Source organism: Falco punctatus (assembly GCF_963210335.1).
Source record: "Falco punctatus genome assembly, chromosome: 9".
In the NCBI taxonomy this organism is placed as follows: domain Eukaryota; kingdom Metazoa; phylum Chordata; class Aves; order Falconiformes; family Falconidae; genus Falco; species Falco punctatus.
Genome location: NC_137589.1, coordinates 40,405,590 through 40,426,856, shown reverse-complemented (window position 1 = coordinate 40,426,856; position 21,267 = coordinate 40,405,590). Strand labels below are relative to the sequence as shown.

Below are 21,267 nucleotides of genomic sequence, written 5' to 3'. Positions count from 1 at the left end.
CTCCTGCCATTATTTCACATATTTGCATTTACAGAGACAAGCAGTCTGTATTTGAGGCTCTGTACTTCCAGCGGGGAGCTTGCTAGCCCATGCCTAGGGCATCAGACTGTGCAAGGCCTCTGCCCTGCTCCTGCTCCCAGCACTCACTCTCAGGAAACCACAGCCTCTGTCCTCCCTGTTTGTTTGCCTCCTGCTGTCCTAACTACAAGTCTCCTGTCACCCTGGGAGGGCAGCCAGGAGTTCCACCAGCTTTGCGGCTGGCTTTGACCCCAACTCCATCCTGTGCCCTCAGTGCTGCAGTGGGTGAGATGCTGCGCTGCAGACAGCCCCTTTGGCTGGGAAGGCAAGCAGCCATCGGGTTGTGTGGCCGTGCCGGAGGGGCTGTGCCCGTGCTGCTTGCAGCACTGGGCTCGCAGCCTGGGGCCAGTGGGCTTGCAGAGGCCTGGGTGCTCTCCTTGACCCTGCAGGGCATCCCAGCCCTGGTGCCAGGCAAGATGCTGAGGCTGAAGTCATGTTGCTCTCTCACAGAGCCGGCAGTCGGTTTTACTGCTCCCTGCCTCTTCTGGCCTTGGCAGTGTTGATTGCTGTTTTCCGCTGCACATGCAGCAGGTAACATTACTCCAGCAGCTGCAATTTAGCTCCTCACTATTTTTTTTTTTTCTGCTGAGTAATTTAAAGGTATTTCAGAAGCCAAGCACCTCCCCATGCCCCTAGTGCAGGTGGACGTGCGAGTGTTCCCATCTGGAGGGAGACGCTGCATGAGTGGCCACAGCTCCCGCAAGGGGCTGAGCCATGAAATCAGCTCGGAAGAGGCAGACAGACGCGATTCAGCCGGGGGTGGGGAGGGGGATTAGTGAGAATTGTGAAAGCATGGGCTTCTTGCGGAGAGAAAAAAAATACATGTGCACTGCATATTTTCCCAGGGAAGTGTGTGAAAACCGCAGCCTTTAAATGGTGTATAACTTTTTATGAATGGGCCCTTTATCAGACTCTGAGGAGTTTTGCTCGTTCTCGTTCCTCATCTGTGTTTCCTCTCCTTGACACCCTTGTTAAACTCCGAAACTAAATCCAGGAGGTGGTGGCTCGGTGACCCTGGAGGAAGGAGCTTTGCAGTGCTGATGCTGTTTGTTAGCATCACCTGTGGGAGGGGAGGGGAGATGCTGTCCTTACGCTGCTGGGCAGCTTGGGGGCACAGGGGTTGGAGCCGAGGAGCCGATTCTGAGGTTAGGGTCCGAGATAATGTCTGGTGCATGACACTGCAAGAGAGAAGAGTTGGCAGTGAAACTGCTGCTGAAGAAAAACAGAGTTTGCATCTCACCTTTTAATTTGCACTGACTGGCCTGTCCCAGAGGCACAGCTCTTGCATCCTTGATGGCCATCGCCTTCCTTGCCACGTGCCGAAGGTAGGGCAGGCAGAGCTGAAAGTGGCAGCAGCTGACTAAGCAGGGGACCCCCAGGCTTTTAATGCGCAGGAGTGATGCCAACCGCTCTGCCCCCTGTACAGTGGCTCTGCCTGCCAGCCAGCAAGCCCTGAACTCCCCGTTACACTGTGCAGGGAACGCCAGCACAGCCTGCTGTGGGAGCAAAGGTGCTCTCTTGCAGTGAGGCATTAACCAGGTTTTCGCCCAGCGGAGAGTGTTCAAAGAAGCCTTTGCCTGGTGTCACAAGGCCAGGACCCCTGTCATGCCGCTCTGACTAAGCCCAGCCCGGGGAGCTGCTCTCTGCCCCTGTCAGATTCCCACTGGGGACTCAGTGGGACGGGGGCCAAGGCCATGCTGAACTCGGGGTACAGCCCTGCTGGTGTCAGCTGAAGTGAAACACCCCATTCCCCCTGGGTGCTCCCTGTTTGCCCTGGGTGCTCCCCGTGCATCCTTGGTGCTCGCTCTGTTTCCCTGAGGAACGTCTGGCTGGAAGAAGTGGAGGAGCACCAGGTTAGGGTTGCTGAGGTTGTCTGGGCTGAAGATGCCTGCTGCAGCTGTTCTGTTTCAGGATTCATCCTTGCTGGTGGAATCCGAGTATTTCCTGGTGCTGGTGCACACCAGGGAGCTCAGAGCTGGATGCTCCATGAGCAAAAAGGCTCTTGGTCTCTTCCTCTTGGAAGAGATGGGAGAACTGCAGAGGCTTAGCTGGGGTGAGGTGGGCAGAGGATAAGGGGTGTTTTTGCCTCGGCATGGCCTTGATTTGATTTGGGCAATTTGCTCTTGGCTGTAAAATGCTGAAGGAGTTTCTGAGGTGTAGCAGGTGGAAAGGACGTTCCCTGATGTCTCACCTCTGGAAGGACAGGGGTTGTTCCCCACCTTTGCAGCTCATTTGCCCAGTTATGTGATCAAAACAAGAGCCCGTTTGAGTTTACTGTATCTGTGACTCCTGGATTCTGCTCCCAGCTGAAGAAAACCTTCATTAATTTAATAATTGAAGAAAATATGAATCAGTGGGAGGATGGAAGCAGAAACTTGCTCAAAAGCAGAAGTGGTGGGAGTGGAAGGGTGTTTTACACAAGTACAGCTCCTTCAACCGCGGACTATTTGCTTCCCAGAACCTGGCTGTCTGCTCCGCTGTGCCAGTCAGCCAGGAGATCTTGATTGTCTCTTTCCTGACTTCCAGGTAGATTTTGTGGTGACAAGATCCCTGAGCCAGTAATCTCCACGGACAGCAGGCTGTGGATCGAGTTCCGGAGCAGCAGTAACATCCTGGGCAAAGGCTTCTTCGTGGTCTACGAAGGTACGGCCCTCGGCCGGGGCTGTCGCCTTGCGTGGAGCACCCGGGATGGGGTGCAGGGCTTTGCAGGATCACGTCCCGTGGTTAGATACAGCCCCTCCTCTGGTTTTTATGGGAACTGGCAGATTTTGCTGGCTGTTTCAGGCATGAATCTTCCGACTAGCTCGTGGCATTCCTGGGGCACAACAGGATGGCAGCACAGAGCCATGGCTTGCGTTCCCAGGCCAGGCTCAGTTTGCCCTGAGCAGCCCCTGCCAGCAGCAGTGCTGGGTGTAGCAGGAGTTCCCTCCAGGAATTTAATAGGCAAAGTTCTGTTTTGAATCATAAATTCTATATCACTTAATGCAGTTTTTTGTTTTTCATTTTTCTCAAATGCAAAGATTGTTCTTTGGTTTCTCCCTTGTATGTTGCAGAAGATAAGGATTTAGCATGTCAGACCTTCTGCAGGTGAGGTACTTTGGAAGCTTGCATGGCACTGGGGTGCTGAGGCCACTTCAGGGGAGGAGCAAAACTGCCAAAGTCACTAACAAATCAGTAACATCCCTTCTCTGCATGTATGCTTATTTTTTTACAATAATGATTCTAAAATGTATTAAAAACCTTCATTGTTCATTGGGCAACAGACATTTTCTTAGAAGTACCAGTGCTGGCAGAGTGCTGAGGCTGGCTGTGTGGGTACCGACGCTGCATCATCTTTGTGCAGCCACAGCAGCAAGTGTGGCACTGGCAGCCCAGCGCCCCAGTGTCCCATGTGCTCAGGAGTAATGATCCAACAGAAGGAAGAGAAGAAAGCATGGGACTGTTAGGGAAGTGCAAATAAAGCGTATGAGGATTCCACAGCAGTGGGGCTAACAAATCTGTTCCACAGGAGAAGTACCTGGTTTCTGCAGGAACTGGTGCCCCAGAGACAGAGGTGGCTTGCCTGATATATTTTTTTTTTTTTTTTTTTTAATGCTTCTCCCAAGAAGCAGCTGTTGCCTGGACCCTGTTGTGTGTAACACCCTTTTTATGGTAGTTTGTTGGAGTTAGAAGTGATCAAACTAGTATGTCTCTGTTAGACTGTTTTATTTTACCTTATTTCTTTGGTGGACTAATCGGATCAATTCTTAGAGTGGGTTATTCCCCAGCGATGCCTGCTCCAACTTTAAAAGGAAAAGAAAAAAAAAATTAAAAAAGGAAGGTGAGGAACGTTTCTGGGGAAACAACTTCTCTGTTCTTCATCATATGTATTAATATGGTATCATACTTCATTTTGCTAAACAGTATTGAAAGAAAAGAATCTTTACATTGGCTACATGCCAAAGTTACTTTGCAAAACTTTCTTTTCCCTCAATAATTTGCCATATTTCCTGTTATTTAATAAATGACCCCTAAAGGGTCAGTAAATATGAGCAATACTTGCTTCACTTGACTTTTGAGGTGAGCGAATGGAAGCAGAATATACATCTAGTGGTCAGACTTTGCATCCCTCCAGCTGTTTGTATTTTCCTGCCTTTCCAAGACTCTGGCCTTCTGTGTAACCCCTTCCTGCAGGACCCCCCACTGGAAAGGTCTGAGGGCTGTGACTGAGCCCTATGGCAAGCACAGGGTGCAGCTGGTGGGAGCTGGCTTGTACCGCAGACACAATGGTGGCCCACTGCATAGTTCTGTTCCTAGCTCAGCCTCCTCTTGTCAGGGCAGCAGCTGGTGAGATTATCTGCATCTCTTGCCATAATTTATTTGCTGAAATGGGAGAGTTTCAAAAAATGTCCCTTGATTCCTCCTCCCCTCCGGTGTGAGCGCTGGTAATGGTTTGTGTCTCTCCTGCATTGTCAGATACTTGCTCAGCTGTTTTGTGACTTCTGTGTCTAGGCAATAATGGCATTTTTTATTTCCAGGAGGGATTGCCCTTACATGTTTCATTTGCTATCAGTTTTTGGCCAAAAGCTCTCTGTGTTGCTGTTAGTTCCTCTTTTTCTTCTGAATTCTTGTCCCTCACGTACTGAAAGCCCCACGTGGGTTTTAGCACTGCCACTCTGTCCTCTGCTTTAGTGAGAGTGCATGTGAGCACTGGTGCACCTGAGCTTTGCTGGGGGCTCTGGGGGTGAGGACTCATTTTTGGACTTGGATTCCTCCAAGTCTTGGCCCTAAAATGTTCATCAGATGGGAGGAAAGAGGCAGAAGCATGTCACCACATGGTGGGAGATACTAAATGGCAGTTAATGTAGTGAAAGTGTCCGCATAGCTCAGTTGTGTTGTCCCTTCTCTGGAGTGATGGGAAGATGCTGGTGGTTTTGCCCTTCAGGGCTGCTGGCAGCCCCAGGTTTGCTGTTGCTGTGCCTTCTCGGGCTCCATCAGCAGATGTTCATTCCAGTTTGCAGTGAGGCTTTCCCAGTACACTTGACGCTCGGCTGAATTTCAGTGTGAACTGCTGCAGTGGAGAGAGAAAATACTGTTTGCTGGCTGACAGTTTTATGGCTGTTAAAAAAAAAAAATGGCCAGTTCTGTGCTCATGCAGCCCTCATTCTGTTAGGTGGGGGGAGAGATTGCTAGTAGGTCCCTCAGAGGTTCTCCCCAGCACGCTTGTAGCTCTGAATAGACGAACTCAAACTCCAGTCTAAACTGTGCTCTGCAGCTGGGTTTTGGGTGCAACTGTCTGATGGTGCCTTAGCACTGATTCTCTAGCTCTGGGTCACAGGCAGACATAGGCAGCTAACAAGTGAAGCCAAGGCAGTGTCCCCAGTGCAAGCAGTTCCCAGGACGCTGCAGGGAGACCCAGGTCTGCTTTGCTGATGCTGTGTGCTGTGGGGAGACCACAGGGGTGGAGGTGGCTGGGGACTGGCAGGTGTCACTGCAGTGCTATCTCTTTTGTACTGTCAGTGCATTTTATTTCCTTGACTTAAAACACAGCTGAAACATTCATACGCCTTCTGTAGACGTGTGTGTTGTGCATCGTGAGGTAGCACGGCTTTTAGCCTGTGGTCTTACTTTCATTTGTCGCACAGTCTTGCAGACGATTTTGCTGAACTGCTGTTGTCTTTGAGGTCTCTGCTAGTTTTGTATTAAACTTAGATTTTCATTAAATTTTCTGTTCTTGGTCTTTAAACTTACTCTTTAGCACAAAATGTAAAAGTTTTTATGCACAGCTGATGCCTCCTGGTGAGCAGCTCGGCTCATGCTTGTTAATATTGCCATCGTGTGGCTGGATTAGATTTGCAACCTTTTTTTATCTGATTTTTTTCCCCAAAAACTTTTCTTGGTCCTTAGTGCCTGTAGCAGGTTTTAAGCAGTTACGAAGGTGACCAGGAGTGTGAGAACCATAAGTCCCTAAAACCTCAGTGTCCCAGTGAGTTCACCTTTGAAGGAGGTTGGCACAGCAAGGCAGGAGATGCGGTCAGTGGGACAGGCTGTTAGCTTTGTAAAAACCCCCGTGACTTGTGTGCTGCCTTTGTGTAACATGCGGTGTTGATAGAGATCCGAACAAGGAAGAAGGTTGTGGTTGGAGCATGCTTTACCTAAGTGAAAAATCTGCAACCTTGTGGTTTTGCTGTTTACTTTTTATGAAGCTATTTGCGGTGGAGACATTCACAAAGATGCTGGCCAGATCCAATCTCCCAATTACCCAGATGACTACAGACCTTCCAAAGAGTGCATCTGGAAGATCACCGTTTCTGAGGGCTTTCACATAGGAATCACATTCCAAGCCTTTGAGGTGAGAAATGTCATTGTATATTATATTATGGATATAATTTAGCCTCTGTAGATCCTTTACAATTAAAGTGATGTAAATAATAATTTGGAAATAAATGTTCTTTTGAATAGTTCAGAACATCATTTCTCCTCACCAAAAGTTTGCTTAGAGATTTTAAAGCCAAGTTTTAAATATGGTGAGTTTTCAAAAACTGTCACTCTAGACAGAAAGAATTAGAAGGGGCACAAAATTGCTGATGACGTGAAGTAGGGACTGATGAGTCCTTAAATTTTCACTCAGGTCGAACGAAATCGAATGGTCACAATCCAGGCAAAAACCTCTTGTAGGTGTCTCCAGGGCTTGGCAGATTTCAGGGTGCTTGTGGTTCTCCAAAGAAACATCATGTTCCTGGGTGGCAGGCAGGCTCAGAGGAGGTCTTCTCCTACCAGCTATAGAACATCTTGCACTAGTGGGTGCCCGGTGATATGCTTCTGACTACTGACCTGCAAGTCAAATGGGAGGGGATGAGACCTGGGTTGGTGCATAAATCCCATCTGTCCCGTGGGCTCCTGTGGCTTGTGCACACTGAGTGAGCCTGTCCTGGAAGGGCTGACACCACTGCCGGCTAGCCGTGACCCCACAGCTGCTCCTCGAACCTTTCTGCCTGTAGTTGTTCTGTTCTGTTCCTTACTGCTTCCCATGGAAAAGCAGCTTGTAGATAGCCAGGAGCTGGGTTTCACCGGAGCATAGCCACGAAACAGCAGTAGAACTGAGATGTGCCGAGGCTGGAATGCGATTTCAGTTGCAGGAGGGCTCGGTGGCAGCTGTGGGGCAAGTACCTAGTTGTGAGCTTTGGGGTTTGGATTTGGGGTGCTGCTTCGGAAGCTGATCTTTAGCAAAAAAGCCTAGTGGGGTAGCCAGCCTGCCTGAGAGCACCCATACCGCCAGGCTCCAGGCACATCCTTCTCCCCTTGCAGATTGAATGGCACGATGCCTGTTCTTATGACTACCTGGAGATCCGAGATGGCCTCACCGAATACAGCCCACTGATCGGTCACTTCTGTGGCTATGAGAAGCCAGAAGATATCAAATCCAGTTCAAATAAAGTATGGATGAAGTTTGCATCTGATGCAACCATCAATAAAGCAGGTTTTGCAGCAAATTTCTTTAAAGGTATGTGATCTAGTACCTTGCAAGGTCAAAGCTGGGGCCCGTTCATCCCTTAACCTATTGTCAAAGGGATCAGTTACCGTTGTATCTCCTTGTAGATAAGAGCTGTTAGACTTGTCTGTACGACTGCCAACATCACGCTTATATACAAATTGCTTTGAGCGTGTTCAGGGATTTGATGCCGAGGCGTGAACGCCACCTCCCTAAGGCAGGAGGCACCGCTGGGTCAGTACCAGCACAGGCGCTCGCGCCGGGCAGAACGTGACCTTCGTCTGTCCATGCCAGGGGACACGGACCATTTCAAAGAAGGTGTTAGTACTGCACAAAGAGTGTTACATTCCAAAAGAAACCTCTCAGAGAGGGGTTAAATTTGAATGTAAGCAGAATCCCGGGGAAAATTTCTGAGTGCTTTTGGAGACAAATGTGTTCCTAAACTGAGGTCCTCTTCAGGGAGGTGTGAATAAGACATAAGGTTTTTCTTAAGAGCTGGACCCAAGACATGGTCCTTTACCAGCATCCTGGTGACTTGGTAGAGGCAAGAACCAAATATCTACCCGCCTGGGAAAATGCCATCGGAGCTGCTGTGAGGCAGTCATGCTTCTCTTAGGTTGCGACAGCATACAGAAATAATAGCTGCTGTGCCAATGTTTGGATTGCATAAGTCCTTTGTTTATTTCTGCTTCAACTTTTGTCCTACGTTAAGGGAGTCACGGTCCATTTAAATCTCTCAAATTTACAGAACAATGTCCTCAGTTAATTAAACTTGATTTCATGAGCTTGTTAAGAAATACAACAAACAGACACGGCAGGGCTCAGTCCCCTTTGCTCAGGCTAGTCTGTCACATGAATTCACTTATTCACCATTTGAGTCATAAAATTTCCTAACTTATAACCTGTAATTCTTAATCCATGCACTTAGGTGCAAAAACAAGAATTAGACAAATAGGGTTTAATTCACAGAGTATGCTGTCCTGTGAATTTGAGAGATGCTAAGGGACCATGGCAAAGGGTGATTGCACGATGACTGACAAATGCTGTGATGTTTAATTCCAGTCCCTGAACAACTCTCGCAGTGCCCTTGCTCTGGTCCTTCATCCAGAGGTGATGCGCGGGGAACGTGAGGGTGTTCGGGGGGTCAGGCAAGTGTGATTTGTGGTTTTCTCCTGACAGAGATGGACGAATGTTCTCTGCCAGACAATGGTGGGTGTGAGCAGCATTGTGAGAACACACTGGGCAGCTACAAGTGCACCTGCGAGCCCGGCTATGAGCTGACGGCTGATAAAAAGAGCTGTGAAGGTAAGTAACCTACAGGTGGAGGCAGCTGTCTATAGGATGGGTACCGCAGCTGACACTGAACCTGAACTATCCTGGAGATTATTTTCCTTGCCCCTTCATCCTCTTTGTTTCTATTTATCTTGCCCCACCTGAGAAATTTCTTTTGTCAACAACTGCCATTGAAAAACAAGTTTTGGTTGAAAAACTGAAAATACTCTGATCCTCTAGTGCTAAACATCCTTAAAACGAGTTGTTCTTCATGGCCTGAGATTGCCGTTTGGCACTCCCACAGTGCAACACGAGGGAGGGTGGGCATTACAGCTTGAGCTTTGAGTGGCCCAAAAAGCTGAATAATTTTTTAAAAAAGAAATTTCTTTTGTAGAATAAAATATCAGTGTTTTGCCTGCATGCAAAACAGATGTTGTCTATACTGAGGACTTAATTCCCTTCTTCTGTTATGGGGCAGGGGGAGTCCCCATGTCTCCAACAGAAACTATTTCTGTCAGCTTTCTATTTGTACAGTTAATCTCTTGCAACAAGCGTTTGCTCCCACTAGCAATGCAGCGTGGCGAGAATCCACCCCTTGTTCTTGTCTTGTAGCTCTGCCTTTCAGCTGAGGCGCTGGGGAGTCTCAGGGTTGCCTGGTTTGCCCTGGCCTCCACTTTTGCCAAACTGTTTGGGGAAGGCTGCTGTCGACTTGGTGATGGCAGAGCTAGGTGTGTGCAAAAGACTTTTGGAAGCTTTAGTTTATTTTTTTAAATAATTTCTTTGCAATTTTGAGCCAGCCAGTTGGTATAACTTGGCAAGCGTTTTTTGAACTTCACTCTTAACCTCCTATTTTAAACTTCATTTGTGGGCAATGCAGGAAGGACAGTCTTTGAAATCATAGTGATGCGTGTCAGAGTAAATTGCTTTTGTTTGTCCAGACACTCTCGCTCGCTACACTTTTTGTATTGAAGTTTTGTATTGAAGCTGCTCCCTCGGGTTAGTTCCCTTAATGCAAAGTGATACTGGGAACAAGACAGAGGAAGCTTTATCCCTGTGGGTTTTGAAGATCTGGCCGTGTCTCATGACTCCCAATAAAAAGCAAGCAAGAAAAAATTGCTTCATTGCAAACAGAATTTTGCAGCAAAAGAATAAACTGAGGTTGATTCCTTTGAGATAAAGAATGCCGTCCCACAAAAGGATGAAGCTAAGATGTCCTCAGTTTTTAGAGGAAATGGGATGATAAAGCTACGTCTGTGTCCTTGGCTTCAGTTTTCTGTAGAGAAGATGCAGTCCATGTACAATAATTTGCTGAAGAATTGACAGGGTGTCTTCCCTAGGATTCCGTTATCTTCTAATTATTCCATCACTGATAAACTTGAAGTGGTTAGGTTTGTAGGGCTGAGTGTGGGTGCCTTTACCAAGCTGGCCTTTGCCACCACCCGGGGCATGCCAAGTCGGCTGACCGGCGGTAAGCCCAGGGCTGGGCAATGACAAGGACAGCAGCCCCAGGTGGGTGCAGGTGGCTCTCAGTGCCACAGCCTGGCCACAGGTGTTGCACTGGTGGTCCACAGCAGGTAAGCTCTGCCGTCTTTGCAGCTCCCAGCATTGGAAGCCTGTCCTGGAGGGCAGGATTTGGTTTGTGCTATCCCCCAGCATCTGACGCGTCTCCTAGCTAATGGTGTGGCTTGGTCTGTGTGTCTGAACAAACCAAGTAAAACTTGTGTTCATTTATTGCCTCTCCAGCTGCCTGTGGGGGCTTCATCACCAAGCTCAATGGGACCATTACTAGCCCTGGATGGCCCAAGGAATATCCTACTAACAAAAACTGCGTCTGGCAGGTGGTAGCTCCAGCCCAGTACCAGATTTCTCTGCAGTTTGAAGTGTTTGAACTGGAAGGCAATGATGTACGTAACTGGTCCCTGCATCTCAGAGGTGTGACTCTTGGCTAACTAGGAACTGGATAAATCCTTGGGGCATAAGGAAGAGGAGATGCTGTCTTACTGGTGGAGCTTCTGGTTGTTTCCCCACCCTTGATAATAGTAAGCCAGTAACAGTGATGGTTCTCCGTGAAGTCTGGATCTGCTGACTCTGTGGAGTGGAAGGATTATTGTAGGTGTTTTATATATATATATATATATATATATATATATATATATATATATATATATATATACACACACACCCCCACACACACCCACCCACACCCACCCACCCCCCCACCCCCCCCACCCCCCCCACCCCCCCCCACCCACACACACACACCCACCCACCCACCCCCACCCCCCCTACCTTTCCCCAGAGCTGCTTTTGCAGGAGAATAATTGGAAATGAACAATGAAGTAGAGTTCTTCACAGATAAGCAAAGCTGCCGGCCCAAGAGTCTGGCCTCCACCATGCCATGGGCAGGGGCCCTTGGAACAAGGCACCAGGTTCTCCCTTTCTCCACCGTAAATGGGAGCAGCGGCTCTCCCGTAGTTCAGCAGGCTGCTGGAGCCCGTTCAACGCTGTCAGGTTCCTGATAAAGTGGGTGTAATGACTTTAGCTACATTAAGTGGAACCTTTGCTATTCTGACAAACACAGCCCTGCTTTAAGACCAGGGCAGCAAGGGAAGGGGGTGAGAACACTGGCAGGGGATGATCTGGGGCAGTGAGGAGTGCATTTGAGTATAAAGCTCTTTCTGCTCCCTCTCAATCAAGCCTCTGTCCCCTTCTTCTGCAATGCTCCATCCCAGGTCCACGGGGCTGAGCGATCTCCTCCTCTCGTGGCAGGTCTGTAAGTATGACTACGTTGAGGTGCGTAGCGGGTTGGCTTCTGACTCCAAGCTGCACGGCAAATTCTGTGGCTCAGAAAAGCCTGAAGTGATCACGTCGTATGGCAACAACATGAGGCTGGAGTTCAAATCGGACAACACAGTCTCCAAGAAAGGCTTTAAAGTTCAGTACTTCTCTGGTATGTGGCTGCATTCATTCACTTGCTTAGCTGTCTCCTCTGACTGGACCTCTTGATTTTGGTGAATTTTTTTCAACCTTCTGTCAAATCAGGCAGAGCCTGATGGTGGTTAGTTACATTTAAAAAGCATGGTTGCTTTGTCCTATGTCACGTTTTGTCTTGATTTCTCAGTGCAGCATATGGTCCAGTTTCATAGCGTGGTGTCAGCAAGATGCATGGATTTCATTAATGCCTCCAGTCCTTCCACAGCGGGAGAAGCAATGGGGGAACCTGAACCTAGAAGTTATTTCTGTCCCTGGCATCATTAAGGAGATTTTTTTCTCTGAAACTAGAAGATTTAGAAAATTTCCAGAAGTCTTCTATATAGCAACCCTTCCCATCAAAGCACCGTGTGCTAGTGGAAGTTTCTGATCATCTATTCTGAGTCCTTTGTAGCTCTTGGTGTCAGTGATGTGCCTTGTTGGCAGCAGTTCTGCAGGTTAACCATACATTGTACAGAAGGGAAAATGCAATTTCATGCTGTGTTTTCAGCAGAGACCAAGGAGTATTAATGTTTTTGAGGAGAGTGATCAGGCAAATTGGCCTTGATTTAAGACAGTTGCAGAGCAGAATCAGGGCTAGATAGAGGTTTGGCTTATCAAATCTATCAGGAGGGAGTGTGAGCAAAGGTGTGTTTCATGGAGAAATACATTTGGGAGTGAGGAGACAGATGAGATTAATGAAGTCCAGGAAAGGCATTGGCCCAAGAAAAATTGGAAATAAACTGCTCATAAATTAAACTGGACTGGAAACCATGAGCAGACCCTATGCCCAGAGCAGTGAGATTCAGGAATGTATATAGTCCTGAACGCACAGGAGTGAACATCCCCTGGGGAGCATTTCAGCTTCTGGGAGCAGCTCGTACCTTAGATCCTCTTCTCCATCTGGCTGCTTGGGCTCTCGGACAGTGCTAGTGGAGGGTGGAGGCTCATCAGAGCATGTAGGAACTTGCAAATGTGAAGACTGGCCAGTAGATTTTTGCCTAGGCTAGTGAATTTGTGATGCTTTTCCTGGACGCTGTTCTAAAAGAATGAGAGGTTGCTATGGGTTTCTTTTAGATAGGAGTCTTAAACCATTCAAAACCTAATAAAACATATTTGTGATGCATCTTATGGAATGAAAGACAATTGCAGAGAGTTGTGTCCGGGCTGAAAAGCGGACTGGACTAATCCGGCAGGAGAAGTTGGAGGTTTGCATCAGTATCTGCCAGTCTGGGTAGGGGGCTCCCAGCTGGCCGCTGTGGTAGCCTGTTTCTCACTGTCAGCTCACTGTTTGTTGGTCTGATCCTGCCCAGACAAGGACGAGTGCTCCAAAGACAACGGTGGTTGCCAGCACGAGTGCATCAACACCTTTGGGAGCTACGTGTGCCAGTGCAGAAATGGCTTCATGCTGCATGAGAATGGCCACGATTGTAAGGAAGGTAAGGTCCCCAGCTCCTGCCCTTGGGAAGAACGGGTTGGTTCAAACACGCTTTGAGCCAGGGTGCTTCCTGCATGGTGTCGGAAGGATGCTGGAGCAGTGTACTGGGCTGGGGCACTGAAAAAGCCCCAGCTAGCTGAAAAAGTACCTAGAAAAAGGAAGAAGAGGGCTTGTTTCCAGCTAGATCCATTCAGCCTGGCCGTCTGTATGGCCATGGGGGATGGGACAGGGTGAGGGCAAGAAGTTGGGCTAGCAAAAGGTGGGGCATCACCGTGAGGCTTGTCACTGCTGCTTCATTTAATTATTGGGTTTGAGTCAAGAGAAAGGATGAGCTGATCTAACCGCTTGCTGCTGCCAAAATGACCCTTCGTATTGCATGCCTACCCCTGCTGAGGGCTGCCACGGCTTTCCTGTGTATGCTCTCTGATCCTCGTCTGATCTCTCCATCAGCTGATCCAGCTTTCCAAGTCGGCAAAACAACTCAAGGCTGAGATAGCAGCAGAGTCAACATGGTGGAGGGGCTGGGCACCTTGTCACTGGGAACAGGGCAAGCAAGGTGGAGGAGCAGGGGAATATGTTTGGGAGTGAGGAGGTGGACGAGGTTAACGAGGAACAGGAAAACAAGGTGGTCCATTTCACCAGCTGCCCAGTTGGGTCAAAAAAAATACAGGGCAAGCCCAGCAGAACTCTGTGGTGATACTGAAAGCTCTTGTACAGTGGCTGAAGCCTTCCCTATTTCTGCCCTGCTGAGGGTCTCAGTCGGCAGAGAGGAGCATGTAGAATGTTATGTGGTTCCCCTCCGAGACCTGCTTGATGCATCTGTTTTGTGATGTCTCTCTCAAGCTGGTTGCGAGCACAAGCTGAGCGGTGCAGAGGGGACAATGAGCAGCCCCAACTGGCCTGACAAGTACCCCAGCCGGAAAGAGTGCACCTGGGACATCTCTGCAACACCTGGCCACCGAGTGAAAGTAGTGAGTAACCAGTGAGCAGCAGGGGGAAAGAAGCAGACTGTGTTGTGAGGAGCTGGAGTGGGAGGCTGATGCCTGTAGCTCCTGTTCGGGGAGCAGGAAGGAGGGCAACTTGGCACCCTCTGAAAGGGCAGAAGGTCTCAGAGGGACATGAGGCAGGGGCTGAGGCAGCTTGGAGGAGACTCCAGCAGTAGTGACTGTGGAGCATTGTTCTTGCTGTTAACAGCAGGTGTAACATGCCCTCCCACCCAGACCCCTCCATGCAAGCCACTCTGTTGGGACTGTACCTGCATAAGGGGGTGGCAGGGCCAGCCCCCAGCCCCTCAGAGCAAGAAGCGTTAGGCACAGCTTGATGCATGGGGCAGGACATGCCTGAAGCTGTGCAGCTGGGGCCAGTGATGCCTGGATCCCTGTGCTCCGTGGAGGTAATGCTGAAGAAGTGCTCAGTCAGTGTGCTAGGCAGGGTTTCCAGCAGGACAAAGAAAGGCATGTAAGGCTTGCAGGTGAAAACTGTTTTGTGCGCCCATGTGAGGCAGCAAAGCTAAGGCTACACGGCACATGCACATGAAATACTGAGTTTTGCCACCCTGAGATCACTCCTGCCTGAGAGCATGCTATTCTGATTTAGTTTGTTGGAGGAGTGGGACAGACACACCATTTGTTCTGTTTCTCACTTGGCATTTCATCCTCTGCTACACTGCATGCTCAGATTTACAAATGTCTGTCTTAACTCTCCTTGTTCTTGCCGTAGACATTCAATGAGTTTGAGATCGAACAGCACCAAGAATGTGCCTATGACCACTTAGAGATGTATGACGGCCCCAACACCAAGTCACCTATTCTTGGCCGCTTCTGTGGCAGCAAGAAACCGGACCCTGTCGTGGCTTCTACCAACAAGATGTTCCTCAGGTTTTACTCTGATGCTTCTGTGCAAAGAAAAGGTTTCCAGGCAAAGCACAGCACAGGTAAGCTGGTAGCCTGCCAATACCCCAGCGTGATAAGATGTCATCAAGTCTCACTGCATTTTCTTACCAGGCAAACCCAGACACACTTTGCTCCCAAATAAGCTTAGCCTGAATTTTGGGTGGTTGCATGTTGTGCTAACCATTTCCCAGGTCATTGCTGGCACCGTGCCATACATGCCAGCTTCCTTATCAGCTCAGAGGTTTCTAGACACCAGACATTCCCGCTCATGCTGTTTTGTTTAAATGGGAGGCGCTTGGTTGAGTGGCAACCCCCTCTGTTCCTCACCAGCTGCCAGAAAGGGGGTGATGCTCAGCCCGTGTGCTGGCCCACGCAGGGACGGGCCCGTCTGAGGCTGGTTTTGGGTGGGATCAGAGACGTGTGGTGGGCAGGCACAGCTTGGTCCTCTCATCTGTGGCAGCCCAGAGCTGAGTGTGTTGTGCCAAGGGTCACTGCTGAAATCCCTGGCGCTCTAAACAGGTGAAGCGCATGGGAGGCAGGTGAAGAGGTGTCTTCCCGATCAGCCACAGGGACTCAGCACCATAGCACGTGTGTTTCGAGCTGGCACGGGGCTTTTGTACATTGTGTGGGCAGAAAAAGATTGGTTTGGTCCCCAGTTTCTTAATGTGATTCAACTTCTCACTGGCAAAATACTCAGAGCCAGAATTTCAGCTACAGGACAAGTTCAGAGAACATGTTAAGTCTTCCTTTGAGCAATCATTCTCTAAAATACTACATTTTTCCAGAGTATAATGTGGCAGGAACCCTATCCTGCCAGTGTTAACCAGTCGCCTCTTTCCATGCATGTTCTGCACCAAGGGAGCTAAGCTCACCTGTGCTATGTGGGTCACTGGATCCATGGGTAACCGGAGGATTCACTGGTTTGTGGTTAGTTCTGTGCAGTGGTTACTTACCTTCCCCACTGTATGTGAACTTCAAGCAGAGGGAGGTCTTCTCTTCTCATGGCTGGCCCAGAAGCGGGGTGGTGAGCCTTTGTTGTGAACTAAGGCCTCTGAGAGACCGATTTATGCCCTTTTCTTCCTCCAGAGTGCGGTGGGCTCCTAAAAGCTGAAGTACGAACTAAGAAGCTATATTCCCATGCTCAGTTTGGGGACAACAACTACCCAGGTCAAACCAACTGCGAGTGGGTGATTGTAGCTGAAGATGGTTATGGGGTGGAACTGATATTCCAGATATTCGAGATTGAGGAGGAGGCTGACTGTGGGTATGACTACATGGAAATTTATGATGGTTACGACAGCACTGCACCCCGCTTGGGACGCTTCTGTGGCTCAGGGGTAAGCCGGGGGCAGGGGGGGTTCACCGGGTGGTGAGGAAGGGTGCTCTCATACCTGTTTGGATAGGGGCAGCTGTCACAAACTGGTGATGAGAGTGCCTTGCGTGTCTGGATTTTGCTTCTTCCCTATTGCTAGAGACCACAGCCATTTTATCTGATGTGCAGTTGGTCTGAAAATCCTGCCAAGTGACTTTCCCTCACTAGCCCATGACCACGGGCCATGGTATGGGACCGCTGTGGTGCGTGACCAGCCCTGCTGTGGAAACCTTGTATATGTGGGAAACAGCTTCCGAGGGCCAGTTTCATCCTGGGTCCCTCCCTGCCTGAAGCCAAGTCATGCTGCAGCCACGCCATGGCAAGGGCCAAGGGTGGAGTGACTCAGGTGCAGCCGATGACCCCAGGAGTGCTCGCTGTCGACTGGACCTGTGTCACCCGTGTCCCCATCAGCCAGGGTGGCTCTGTTAGCACGGGCAGTGCTGTGTGGCTTTTAAAATCAGAGGGTCTACGCTTGATTTCTCAAGGACTTCAGCGATTAAATGGGGAAGGTTCTTACTGAATTTAAAGAGAGACGATCAGGAGCAGGTGTGTGGGAGAAGTGCTTGCAAACAGAGGTAGTGGTGTGGAACACCAAGACAGAGCAGCTGGGTGTGAAGTTCAGGGCAGCAGGGCAGTGACCTACCTGCCTGCACACTGCAGATGGAGACTGGCTGGGAAAGTGGGGGTCCTGCAGAGAAGCAGGGGGGAGGTTGTAGCAAGTTGCAGCAGTGGGGGAGATAGCCAGAGTTATCATGTAAGATAAAAGTTATTCTGCTGCTCATGAAGCCTGGGAGAGCCTCAGCTGCCAAACAGGATCTGGTTTGGATCATGACATTTCTTGAAAAGATAAGGAAAAATCAGAGCAAACTCAGGAGACTGGGACAAGAATATCCAGGGAGTCCTGTGAAAAAAGAACTGGAAGAACTGGGATTGTAGAGTGGGCTGGCATCAGTCTTCAAACATGAAAGGCAGGCAGGGAATATGCTCAGGGAGGCAGAGGCAGAGCGGGGCAGGAGGTGCTGAGCGCTCACTCTTCATGTTTGCTGGCCACTGTGTCTCCGCTGTGAGCTTATGCTCCAGTGTCGCAGCACAGCCAGGCGTTTCGCCTGCAGACCTGACCCCACCGTGTGCTGTCTTCTCTCCTTTTCTACAGCCTCTGGAAGAAATATACTCTGCAGGGGATTCCATCATGATTCGGTTCCATACAGATGACACCATCAACAAGAAAGGCTTTCACGCCAGATACATAAGTACCAAATTTCAGGATGCATTGCACATGAGAAAGTAGTTTCACTGCTCCTCACAGATATTCCCCATCTGAAGACTGAGACATTTAACTGTGATCTTTGTCTTTTTTTGGTTTTGGTTTGGGGTTTTTTTTTTAAGCTTCTGTGCACCTGGCCAAAAGCAGTGTACAGTACTTTCTGTAACTAAAACTAAATCCAGTCTCAAAGGTTTGCCTCTGCAATTATTAGCATGACCCTTTCCTGTTAATATACCCAGGACCAAAAACTGTCTTCTAATTATATGTGCCAGGGCACAAACATTGTATTTTGCACAGCTCACCATGGGGCTGAGTGAAGACTGAGCTTGAACTGAGAGAAGCCTTCATCTCTTGTGTGTCCTGTTTCTAGGTGACATTTCCTGAGCGTCCTGTACACGTGAGCTGTCTGAACGTGTTTTCTGGAGCAGGTGATGTCGACAGCCACCCTGTAGGATTTTCTCAAAGGACTTTGTGAGCCACCCACTCTCCCTTACCAGCCCAAAATACTCTGTGCAATAAGCGAACAACCAGACATCTGGAACTGCATCACTCCTTCTGTCCTGTCCGTTTGTTGTCTTGGTTATCGTGGGTTGGGAGCTAGGCAGGGGCGCAGGGACAGTCTCTGTAGTGCTGCTAGCTGCTTGGATCGCAATGAATGAGAAGGGCCCAGCGCCAGATTTGCAGTAGATGTCATGGTCAATGTTGGATGTGAGTATTTCAGTGTGGTGGCCAAGGTGGCTGGCGGGGAAGTGCTGTAGTGGGATGCGAGGCACGGGGAATGGTGGTGGCACAGCTTAGCAGCAGGAGTGCTGGCAGCGTGCCCTGGTTACACCACCAGGCATGGCAGCTCAGAGGGCTGTGGCGGCAGTCTGAGCCTTATCTTAAATAAGGAACCTCTCCTCCTCTCCCCACATGCATTTGCTTTCTCAGCCTTCTTTCCGCCGCTTCCTTCCCTTAGTACCGCTTCCCTGCCAGCCCTCCCTCTGGCAGCCCAGCCTAGCTGTGCTCTGCCGCACCGGCTGCCGGAGCACCTTGCCCAGGGGAGCGCTGCACTGGGGACGGCCGGGGTGTCCCTGAGCAGGGGCACGCAGGCCATGCTGCGGGCCAGCTCTGGTGAGTGCTGGCAGCCTGGCGGGCATGGGCAGGCTCTGCTGGGCACTAGGAATGGGAGAGCTCTGCTGGGTCCTGCTCCCTCCCTGCTCCTCACCAGCCCATGGCCCAGGCCATTAACTTCATGGCAGGGGTGCAAGTGAGACGGTGACTTAAGCACTTTGAGCTATAAGGCTCAGACAGGCTCCGTGTTGCAGTTTTTTATGTACACGGAAGCTACCAAGCCACAGGCTTGCAGAATTAACAGGTAGCTCGGCACTTCTTTGGGAAAAAGTAGGGAAAACTGTGCTTTTGGGAAAACCACTGTAATTGAGCTGTTGATATGAGGGGGAGGGGGGGGAGAGAAGAAAAAAAAGACTTTATTCTGAATGGTATTTCATTAAGGCACTCATGGGCAATGATGAGCTAAAAGCTGAGGTACGTTAGCTTTAATTAAGTATTTATAATCCCAGGATTACTATGTTTACATAACCAATGTACTGTCAGGCTCCGGGGTGACGTCTCCTCTCTGGGGTATGACTGTGGAGAAGCATGGGGCCAGCGCCACTGTCGGGCACAAACGACATTCCTGGAGATGAGGGCATTTGCCGATGGGCAATGGACAGGCCCAGCCCTCTCCGGAAGTCCTTGAACAGAATATGGTCCAAGTATTGTGAATACTAGGAGAAGCAAATGCATGAAAGTATTTTCTTGCTTAGAACAAGAAAAATAATTTATACACACACACACACACACAAGATTATGTGTATATAAAATGTGCATGTAGAAGACCACTAGTCAAAGCCTTAATAAGTGTCATGTGAACAATACCATTGACTATAGCTTTATTGCAGGCTGTATAAAACCATGTTACTTCTGTTTCGGTTTTTTAGCTCTGTTTTGTTCATCTTTTCAAATTTTATGGCCTTTTTACAGGCAAGACCTCTGATCTCAAGCTGTTTGACCATGCAGGTCTGGGGAAGTGAGCTCTGCTAGATGGGGCCTGTGTTTGTTCTTCTCTGCCTTGCCCCCCACACAAGCAAAATCATAGTGACTCAGGTCTGGAAATAAAAGCTTGACACCGATCCCTGTGAAACGGAAGGAAAATTTCAGGTGGCAAGCACAAGTTCAAGTTTCCTGGCTCTCTAGCGGGAGCAGTGGCTGGAGAGAAGGGACTGTAGCAGCATCCAAGGACTTTAACACCTCTGTTCTCTGTTCTGGTAATTTCCCATCTTCCTGAGCCTGGCTCACTGCAGATGCTTGCAATGCGTTTTTTTCAGATCTACTACCCTTGTTAGCAGTCATGTGCGTGTCCCCTGTGACAGTGTGCTCACAACTGTTGTACTGTGCATTTCAGCCGATGATCTATGTAGAATATTTCTGCTGTACTGACTGAGCTTAACAGTCAATTCTAAATGTGTGAAAGTTTCTTAAGAAAAAAGAAAAAAAATGTCAGACTCTGTAGTGTGTGTATACATATTCTGGTCTTTGTGTGGCTTTACGTTTCACTAACTAAAATAATTTTTTAAGAGAGGGAGGAGGAGGGGTGTGTGTGGGGACAATCACAAATGTACCTGTGCCCAGAATGAGTCTCTGCATTCATTAAAGGCTGTGGATTCAGTTGCACTCCTGTTGTGTGCATGCATTTACCGCTTCCTCAAGGGGAGGAAATTCCTTAATACATTCCTTGTTCTGCCAACTGTTGTGTGTGTCTATGGCTAATACCAGGTGAGATTTACTCCCAGCAGGAAGTGACTTCCCCTTGAGCCTTTAGCTTTGTCTTGGCTCTTGCAATCGAGTGAGTATTTAGTGAGTGAGGCAGAGGAACAGGCTGGTCAGCCAAAGGGCTACATCTTTGCTTCGTTCTGCATTCGTGCTTCGGCAGGCTGTGGTGCAGATCTGCAGTGATAAATGTTAGGGATCTGGGAATTAGTCCATAAGTAGACTTCCAAAGAGGAGGCTCATTTACTACGCCAAAGGGTGTAGCCTTCAGCAGCAGGTCCCAAAGGCCCTAGGACGTGAAATGCCACACAAAGGACAGCAGGATGAGCATGGGGCAGATGTTCTTTGCTGCAAAGCTGTGGTCCATGTTCTCACTGTGGCAGCAAAATGTTCAGTAGCTAGACAGCGCCTAAAACTTCTCTTCCTCTTTTCGTCCACTGCTTGATGTCTGCCCTGCTTGCTAAGGATCTTGTCTATGTTCTTTCCCCAACACATACAGAGCTCATGCATGTCCCACCACCCAGAGCATTTCCTGATGGTGTGTGTCACGGCCACACAAACCTTCGTGGTGACTGAATTTCCTCCCAGCCATTCCTAAAGGCACAGCAGCAGCGGAGATGAGGTAAGAAATACGCATCCCCATATAGCCTCCTGCACCAGAGCCCACAGCACAGCAGGACCCTGTAATGAGCCTGGAGG

The 21,267-nt window shown here is 49.2% G+C and overlaps 1 protein-coding gene across 8 annotated transcripts in view; it reads left to right on the top strand.

The window, feature by feature from the left end:
- The window catches only part of TLL2 (tolloid like 2), a 94,877-nt gene extending 74,405 nt beyond the window's left edge, over positions 1 to 20,472 (top strand). For all 8 annotated transcript variants that reach the window (XM_080400793.1, XM_080400790.1, XM_080400794.1 and 5 more), the window contains 11 exons: positions 2,605 to 2,721; positions 6,264 to 6,409; positions 7,366 to 7,561; positions 8,729 to 8,854; positions 10,565 to 10,725; positions 11,591 to 11,771; positions 13,105 to 13,230; positions 14,073 to 14,200; positions 14,949 to 15,162; positions 16,208 to 16,458; positions 17,647 to 20,472. In XM_080400793.1, coding sequence (XP_080256919.1) covers positions 2,605 to 2,721; positions 6,264 to 6,409; positions 7,366 to 7,561; positions 8,729 to 8,854; positions 10,565 to 10,725; positions 11,591 to 11,771; positions 13,105 to 13,230; positions 14,073 to 14,200; positions 14,949 to 15,162; positions 16,208 to 16,458; positions 17,647 to 17,781 — 1,781 coding nt within the window. In that variant the 3' untranslated portion in view covers positions 17,782 to 20,472. The remainder of the gene's footprint in view (positions 1 to 2,604; positions 2,722 to 6,263; positions 6,410 to 7,365; positions 7,562 to 8,728; positions 8,855 to 10,564; positions 10,726 to 11,590; positions 11,772 to 13,104; positions 13,231 to 14,072; positions 14,201 to 14,948; positions 15,163 to 16,207; positions 16,459 to 17,646) is intronic.
- The last annotated feature ends 795 nt before the right edge of the window (positions 20,473 to 21,267 follow it).